The 9,213-nt window shown below is 38.3% G+C and overlaps 1 protein-coding gene across 1 annotated transcript in view; it reads left to right on the top strand.

The window, feature by feature from the left end:
* NEO1 (neogenin 1) overlaps nt 1-9,213 on the top strand; it is a 146,424-nt gene that overhangs the window by 111,654 nt on the left and 25,557 nt on the right. Inside the window, exons 14-17 of the mRNA XM_009319907.1 lie at nt 2,277-2,471; nt 3,270-3,365; nt 4,585-4,760; nt 8,624-8,762. Coding sequence (XP_009318182.1) covers nt 2,277-2,471; nt 3,270-3,365; nt 4,585-4,760; nt 8,624-8,762 — 606 coding nt within the window. The remainder of the gene's footprint in view (nt 1-2,276; nt 2,472-3,269; nt 3,366-4,584; nt 4,761-8,623; nt 8,763-9,213) is intronic.

Below are 9,213 nucleotides of genomic sequence, written 5' to 3'. Positions count from 1 at the left end.
CTTAAAGCCACAGGATCCAGTAATGTCTTTCGCATCTGTGTGGCTTGAGATTCAGTTATACTGGCAGCTGGAAGGCAGAATAATAAAAGAGTTTCAATATTTGCTCTACACTGTTGGAAGATTGCTTCAACAGTCCGCTGATTAAAGCCCGTAAGAGCCCACACTTGAATCTTTGTGTTATGCAAAGTTGATGCTCAGCTTCGTACTTGTCCTCTTATTTCTTACTCCACTGCTTAATCAATTAACTAATGTTAACAGTAGAGTTCAGTTTTGTAGTTATTTAAAATTTACTTTGTAGAGTTGAAATGACTTGCATCTGTGTGTCTGTCTTCCTCTAACGGGGTATGACGCAGCCTTGCAGCTTTGAGGAACCACTAGTTCCCCAGACTGAAGGAGAGCTCTGTGAATGGGCAGCACTTACGCAGGGTAATGAAAATGTACTCTGCTTTTGAATTAGAGCTAACAGTACTTTGCCAGAGGATAGCACCAGGGTTAAATTTCAGTAGGGCAGAAGGAGGGAGAAGAAAAGAACCTTTTCATTCTGTGTTGGATTTTGTCATTTTTATTTTTTTCAAATTGGAATGTTGCAGTCCTTGCAGGAAATCTAACTTTATGCATATTCTTTACAAGGAATAAAGTACTAAAAATGGACAGTTAAGGCAATGTTAACACGGTATTCGTATCATTCTGTGTACGTGTACGAGATATTTGTGTATGTGCATACTGGAAGGAAGATGTGTATTTTTTGCTTTTCTTTCTTTAGGAAGCTCACGTGGATAACGTTAATACCATGCAAATGTATTTACAGCTAATCTTTAATTTCCCAGGTTCATAATTCCTTTTTATTCCATGGCTGCTTTTTGAATTTAAATAGAAAATAATTCGCTTTATAGTGTCATCAATGTGAATGGGAGCCAGACTGTTACAATTTAGTGTTAGGAGGCCTGTGTAATTTTGCAGAATCGGTGCAAGTCCCACCAGGAGTGCATATGCAAAAGGTGTTAAACAGTTGTACAGAGCTTATCCCCAGTGCACTACCTTCTGTGCAGTTAAAAATGTCATCTCTGATATTGCAATTCTGTAGCTTTTCTGTATTTAATAGTTGTGAACTTTAATTGATCAGCTGTGTCAGCTGGAGACCATAAACTCCCTGGGCTAGCAGGCCAATGGCATATTATGATCCAAATAATCCTGTTGTGGTGCTTTATTAAATGTTTCTAGATAAACGCAGCATGTTTCATTAAAATGAAATCCCTGCAGGAAGCAGAACTCTCTGAACTGATTTTATTTTAGAGTGGAGAACTCGGCTTACTATTGCACAGAATTATTTATAATCTGTCAACATATGGCAGGCTCCAGTGGCCTGACAAAAATACTTGTTTAATTTTTGAGAAGTTAAAACAAAAGGTACGGACGTGAGTGTGTACAGTTGTGCTTTTAGATTGCTTTTAAGTTGTAATCAACATTGGGGGAAAATCCTTTTAGTAAAAATATTAGGAGATTACAGTGACAGAGTGTGGAAGTCCTTCTGTTATTAAGGATCCACATTCCATCTCTGTTGGGTTGTGACTAGATTTGTGTTGCTCGTTGGGGGTAGGATTCAAGCATTTGATATGGACCCTCTGAGTATTTCTTGATCTTGTGGTACGGTTGTGTAGTCTCTGCGTATATTTTGTGAATTACAGTAGAGACTCAAGGATTTATACAGCGACGAGTGTAGGACAAATCACAAGAAACCTTTGCAGCACATGCAATATCAGTTTACTGACAATTATCAGAGCTTTGGAATATTCTATTTAATCCTATAACGAGCTCAGGAACCTTTCTTTCATCATCAGCGTGTTTTCAACATAATTATTTTAATGCCCACAAGTAAGTAATACGATGGAACTAAAAGTAGATTGCTTTGTGGAGGGGAAGGACGTGATAAATTTAATGCGTATTTTGAAAAATTACAAATTGGAAAGAACATGGACGAACATCAAAAAAGCCTGCCTTGAAGCAGCTCCGATACTGTTCTTCAGTACAACTGTCCTTGCTTTTAAAAAGAGGATCTATATATTAAAACCTATTAGTATACGAAACTATTAATTTTCTTCTGCTCATTAGAGTTCTTTGCTCTCTCTGGTACAATAAAGCTCTCTCCTTTGGAGCATACTCATTTCAATACAGATGCAGAGTAGAAGTGCTACATTTGACCTTACTAGCTCGTAGCCCTTCACGTAATTACCTTTATTGAAGAGAAGTCCTTTAAATCCATCATTTTTCGCTAACAGAAACTCGTGTTCCCGAAGTTCCAAGTTCCTTACACGTCCGTCCGCTTGTCACCAGTATCGTAGTAAGCTGGACTCCACCTGAAAACCAGAACATCGTGGTGAGAGGCTATGCTATAGGGTATGGCATTGGCAGTCCTCACGCGCAGACCATCAAGGTGGACTATAAACAGCGATACTACACCATTGAAAACTTAGGTAAGGAAAGTGAATTAACATCGGTGCCCAAGTTTTACCTCTCATTTATGTTGCTGTTTTCTAATTATGGTATTCTAAATAAATAAAACTACAAGCATGTTTGTAAGAGGATCTTTCTCCTTATTCAGATATTATACCGGATGCCAAACTGTTGATAAATTTCAAATAAACTCAATTTTCTGCTGATAGAGAAAGAGGCAGAGGAATAAAAAAAACCCCAAACCCAGAATCCTCAATTCACCGAGTTTGAAGCATAGTGCATTTTGATTTGATGCTTTCCCTTCAACGGTTATTACAAAAACTTTCATGCCGAGCAGCCACCGGAACAGGTGGATTCAGGCAAAAAAGAAACTAAAATGTCACCAAGATACAGTGGCATCTACTTTAAAAGAAAAATACAGAATTGCTCCTCCACAGAACTCTCTGCGGTAGGTAGGATAAACTGAAAGCAAAATAAATACTGGTATTGAAAACTATTGGGAAATTCCATAAAATTGGAGTTTTGGGTAGTATTATAGTAGCGCAACTTAAAATGTTCATTTTAAAATGTTTTTCCTCGCTACTATTTTGACTGTACTTAAGGTAGATTTGCTGTGACTGTAGACTTCTGCTGTATGAGAGCGATTGAATACTAAAAGGAGGTCTGTATGGAGACTTTCTCAGTTCAAATTTAGTCTAGTTATTTCCTGTATTTCAGTTAAAAAATAAAATACTGAACAAAGAGAAAATGGAGACGCAGAAAACAGGATTCACTAACAGTTTGCACTAAAAGTAGATTTAATTTTTTTTCCCCTTTAGACCCAAGCTCCCACTATGTCATAACTCTGAAAGCGTTTAACAACGTTGGTGAAGGAATCCCTCTCTACGAGAGCGCGGTGACCAGGCCTCACTCAGGTAAAGGCGGGGGGCTGCTTTCCTGCAGGCCTGCACAGCTGGAAGTTGTTAACAGGCCTCTGCCCAGCAGCTGCAAATGTGATGATACGGCATGTAAGAGTGTCGTTTCTCAGTGTCATCGAGTACGCGCCATTTCTTTAACTGATTGGCCTTACTGTTTCAGTGGTTGCCTCCCATGTTTCATCCGTTTAATAAACCACCTAAAATTGGTTTCACTCTTGAATTACAAAGCTTGCTTTTCAACTACTTACAGATGTTCTTACTCAAAAAGTTACCATTACGTTAGCACAAATTGTGTGGGTGCACTTCTAAAGGCATGGGCCTTATTTTGTTTTTTATGGACAAGTATAGATGTATTTTTTTGGTCTTTTACACTGAGATTTTGAATACGATGCCTACATTTTCTTTGTCTAAGTCTCAATCTGAAGTCACTCACACTAAACAAGTTCTTGGCGTGTTTTTTTTCCATCTTGTAATACATCAATAAAAGAATTTAAGCAGAGAAATTTGTTTGCAAGTGAGCTATTACTACGCTATGGCTCATTGTGCTCCCTACTAGACCGTTGACTTAGTTATTTTGCGTAGATGTTAACACTTCTGTTTGGTTTAGTCTTCTGAAGAGCAGGAATTCTTACAGATTTTATAGAGGACATTGGAATTGCAGTTTCTGCAGTTATTGCAACTTTGTATGATACTTGGAACTTGATTGCCATTAACGTTCTTTACAAGACGATGGGAGTTCCCCGTAATTTTTATGAAGTGGCACTTACCCATCTAGAAGTCGTCCAGCTCTTTTTCCTCCTCATTTTTTTTATGGAAGAGGAATCAGTGGACATTGAGGCAAATAAAGTCAAAGTTAAAATTACTGTATGTTTGGGGTTCTTAGGCCATGGTTGAATGCACTGAACACTTAATACGATTAGGTATATATATATATTGGCATATATATGTTGTCTTACTGTCTTAAGAAGGGAACACGATGCAAGAGTAATTTTATTAGGCAGTCTTATGTCACCTATTAACTCTGGCTTTTCTCTCTTTTTCTCCATTTCTCACCTTTCATTTCATTGTACTACCCTGCATTTCCCCTTTTTTGTTTTTGTTTACATTAAAATGCCACCTTCTCCCTTTTTAATTATAATACACTACTTTTTACCCATCAATTCCCTAGACACTTCCGAAGTTGATTTGTTTGTTATTAATGCTCCATACACTCCAGTGCCAGATCCGTCTCCCATGATGCCACCGGTGGGAGTTCAGGCTTCCATTCTGAGTCATGACACCATACGGATCACTTGGGCAGACAACTCTCTGCCAAAGAACCAGAAGATCACAGACGCTCGCTACTACACAGTTCGCTGGAAAACCAATATTCCTGCAAATACGAAGTACAAGGTATTGGAGTTTCAACAACACTAACACAGCTGCAGTATTTCAGTGAGAAGAAGTTTCACGTTCAAGTCAGGGTTAAGGGAGAGCTTGAGAGTAAAGACAAGCGCTTAGAAGACGGTATAGAGGTGTGCCCAGTTTTAGCCGAGATGCCTGCACTGAGTTCACATCAGTACTGCTCTGTTAAATCATTGCTTCAAAGATTCTTCTAGATTTAGTGGAAGTAGTTGGTTTTGCGGTCTCTTTGGCGTACGTGTGTGAAAGAGATTGAGACGGGGTGTTGTGCCTGAGTGAATGGAAGAGCTGGCTCAGGGAAGGAACGCAAACGCTTCTAGAGTTACGTTCTGCTGTGGTACCATGGACACGGTGACAGTTTTATCCTTTCTACTTCACCCTAACACGATTGCTTTGTATGACAGACGTGGGCTTACCTTTAGAGGAGCCAATAATGCATTAATAAGGTATGTGTTACTAATGGCTTCTCTCCAGTTAGCAGAAGAATCCGAATTTGTGGGGCGAGTCATGCAGGGAAAATACTTACCCTGATGGTTTTATGTTTCCTCTTACAACCTGTTCTGTTCATATGAAGCTGATAGTGAACCTTTCCTTTGGGAACTGAATGGGTGCAAAATAGATAACAATAACTTTATGATATCCCTGCCTTCCTTGATTTTCATCTACTCTCTTGATTTGGGGTTCGGTTTATTGGTTTGGATTTTTGTAGTTGGTTGGTTGGATTTTTTTTTTTTAATTTTCAGAGTTACCTGGAGGCCTCCAAAACGCTGACTGCAAATTTCACATTTGAAATGAGACTCAAAGGAAATGGTTGTTAAAATATCCAGCTAGTGGAGCTCCCTTTATGCTCCTACAGAGCAATCTTGTTACAAACCAGATTTTTTTTTTTTTTATTGAAATGAAAAGATGTATATATGTGTGTTCTTCCTCTAAAAGCAAGTTATTTATGAACCCACATTCCTGAGTCATGTGCAGAGGATGTCTCGGAGGTGATTTATATAATGCTGCAGTTTCATTAGTTAAATGCTGAAAAAACCGCACCCTCAGTGGTAAATGAAATACTCCCGCCGTTTCGGTGCTGATGGCCAGTGGTCAAGAAGTTTTATTGTGGACCAAAAAAAATATGTAATGATGGAATGCAGTTCAAAATTACTCATTGTAAAAAGCATTTGCCTGAAAGGACGTAAGTTTGTGAACGTTTGCTCTAATAATTTTTAACCCATGATGTCTGGAGCACTCATATCCTGCTTTTCTTTCTTTATTTCAATCATGGATTCTGTACTACTCTGTTGGACAATAACAATTGCTAATTTTAAGAAAGGGAAAACCTCTTTTTGCGGCGCTGTTCAATAAGCTGCTGCATTTCAGTCAGGTCTTTGGTAACTCTATTAAGTATGAGCTAGTATATTGTTTGTCATAGCCAGCGCTAGCAGCTTTGTTATTTATTGCATGTTTTGAGGCTGTTCGCCCAGTTGCAGCGGAGCTTCTCCGGTATGCAGCCTTGCACACAGAAATGTTATCTTTGTGTCAGTTCTCTAGTATCCAAAGCTACGTCTGTTCAAACCAGTGCTATTTCATCCATACCTCTCATCAGAAAAATGGATGTTGATATAGTTTGTTCATATTTTCTACATTTGCCCCCCCTTCTATGCTGACATTCACAAACTGTTATTAAAGAAGGGGCTGCTTGCTTCAAATACAAGTTAAGAGGTTCCACCTGAAGGAGCCTTGTTTGCTTAAATTTGTATAGGAGTTGTGTCAATCTAGAGCATATAAACACAGGAGCAGATGTGACACAGTTCCTGAAGCTCCACTGTGCTTTGAACTGTGTAGCTTCAGTAACGTGGATCAGAGAGCGTTTTTCAAAGAATCTCTGTGGGTGGAGCAGAGTTGTCTACTCGCAGGCTACCTGTGATTTATCAGTGTGCTCTCAGGCATAAGCTAAAATATTAATGTTTAACTTAGATCTTTTAGGACTGTATAAAAAGAAAATAGATTTTACAGGGTAATATTTTTGAAGTTTATTTCTAGTAGGTGAGCAGGGTTTAAGTACCATGGGATATGCTGTGATCTTAAAAACAGTAAGTGGTGTTAAAAAACGAAGAAAGCAGAGAAGTCTAACACTTCAGTTTAGCCTTTCTTGTGTCATTTACATTCAATATGATACGCAGTGAAACTAAAAGATATCATGTTTCAAACCCATAGATGAAAAATACAACTTTAACCTGTAAAAAGGACTCCAGCTGCTGTGTATGACTGCAGCTAGGAGCTAAAAAGTACTATAAACAGAACGGAATGCTTAAACGGCATTAGGAATTTCCATAGGTATTCTGGAGAGGAAGAAATGGTGTGCTGTTCACGGGGTAAGTCAGCTCGTAATGCAGGACGCTAGGAAAAGATGTCTCCTTTGGACTTGTCAGTACATAATTGTCCAGGCCGAAGGGCTTTGCAGTTTCTACTGAAGCATCAGCTATTTCCTAATGTCCCTGAGCTGCACTGCAAAGGCCCAGGGGACAATGTTGCTTGACACTTTGAGAGCTGATGAAAAGCTCTTCGGAACACATGGCTTCACGTTCGCGCTAGGGAGGCTGTGCTCAATCAAGCTCTGTCACTGAACTCATGTAAGAACTATCCTGCCCTGTGCTTAAATATTTGAACCATTTGGCCACAATCACATTTGCTTTGAAACTACACTAAGTTTTGTATCAAGTAAAGGTTTAAAGGTAGTGGAGGACTTGGTTTTAATTAGGTTTATGATGTCTTTACTCTCTGTCCAGCTCTGTGATGCGTAACTGGCAAAACGCATGTCTCTGAACAAGCAATATACTTTGTACAGGCCGAAGTTTCACTTGGCTTCAGTTTTCTGAACTTTCACCTGGTGTCACCAAAAAGCTGTCACTGATATTTGAGAAATAGGGTTTTCTGTGCAGAATTTGGACTATATTATTCGTAGAGTCTTCAAGGAACATAGATGGCCTTTTCCTTGAAAAAGAATTAGCTGAAAACAGTTGTTTTCTGAAGGCAATAGTTATTAATATAGTTGTTGTATGGCCCTGTCCAAATATTGAAACAACTAACTCTTTAATTCTGGATCACTGTAGGTCAAGGTAAGGAATCTACATATATGTAGATTTTTTTTTTTACCCATAGGCCTCAAGTGCTTTGTGTTTATGTTCAAGTCATGTATAACAAATAGAAGATATTTTAACCTAAAGGTCGAAAATTCTGCCTAAATGGCTGAGTTACAAATTACACTATAAACCATGTGTAGTTTCAGTGTATGATCCTAGATAACCGTTTTTGCTGAAAAACATCCACATATTAATAAAGCTTCATTGTCTTCAAGTCTCTCAGCACCTGTACTTTTTCAGTTGATTTTTTTTTAAAAGTATGTTCAAAATTTACTGAAAATTCTAACAGGACTTTGGAAGGCAGATACAGGTTTCAAGAAGGACTGTTATTGTTAGCTGTGCTTCATTGTTTTCCCTAGCCAGATCAGTTAATGAAATGCTATAAATTAAACCCCCCAAGTAGACCGTGATTTAGCCTGCTGCATAACAAGTGTGCCCTGGACCTTGGATTGCTTTTCATTGTTTTTAATTTATAATTGACTGCTATTAAATGCTCTTGCTGATTGCAGAAAGAATTTCTAGTTTACGATAAAACAACTGCACATTAATACTTGATTAATGAATTTGCATGACAGAGCAAAAACATTATGAATTAATGTTTCATAATGGTTATGAAAATGTAGCGATGCTACAATGTTTTAAACACCTGAGACAAGGGTGCTTGAGAGCTGGCGATTGATGGGTTTCAGTTCAGAAGTTACTGACACTTTGTTTTTCTTTCAGACTGCAAATGCGACCACTTTGAGCTATTTAGTGACCGGGTTAAAACCAAATACCTTGTATGAATTCTCTGTGATGGTGACTAAAGGTCGAAGATCAAGTACTTGGAGTATGACAGCACACGGAACAACTTTTGAATTAGGTACTCCTTCCGAAGGGCCGACGTTCCTGACGAGATGAATAAAGTCGAGTCTGCCAGAATTCTGGAGGAGGGAAAGCATGTATTTAAAATGATTATGCTGATGAATACTGGCTGGGGGCTTCTTCTCTTTACAGTTTAGTCAGAAATTCTGATTAAAAAACAACAACATACTTCAAAATTCAAAGGGATGATTGCATGCAAAAGAATTTACATCAAATTACAGAGAAGTAATGAATAATGTACCACAGTTCACGGACAGGAGAGAATAAAGAAGCGTACGCTTGAAGCATCTCAGAAATAGCATGTTAATAGCAAATAGAAAGAAAATACTTTAGCAAATAATAATTAAAATTTGCTATAATTATGGTGACAATTACTACAGAGTAAGGAAGTGCATGAGGCAAATGAAGAAAAAAAAATCCCAATAGAAATTAAGATATCCAAGTGGGTC

The sequence above is a fragment of the Pygoscelis adeliae genome, unplaced genomic scaffold, assembly GCF_000699105.1.
Source record: "Pygoscelis adeliae isolate BGI_AS28 unplaced genomic scaffold, ASM69910v1 Scaffold303, whole genome shotgun sequence".
Taxonomy (NCBI): domain Eukaryota; kingdom Metazoa; phylum Chordata; class Aves; order Sphenisciformes; family Spheniscidae; genus Pygoscelis; species Pygoscelis adeliae.
The sequence above is the reverse complement of the archived record's forward strand: the minus strand, read 5'-3'. Positions and strand labels throughout refer to the sequence as shown.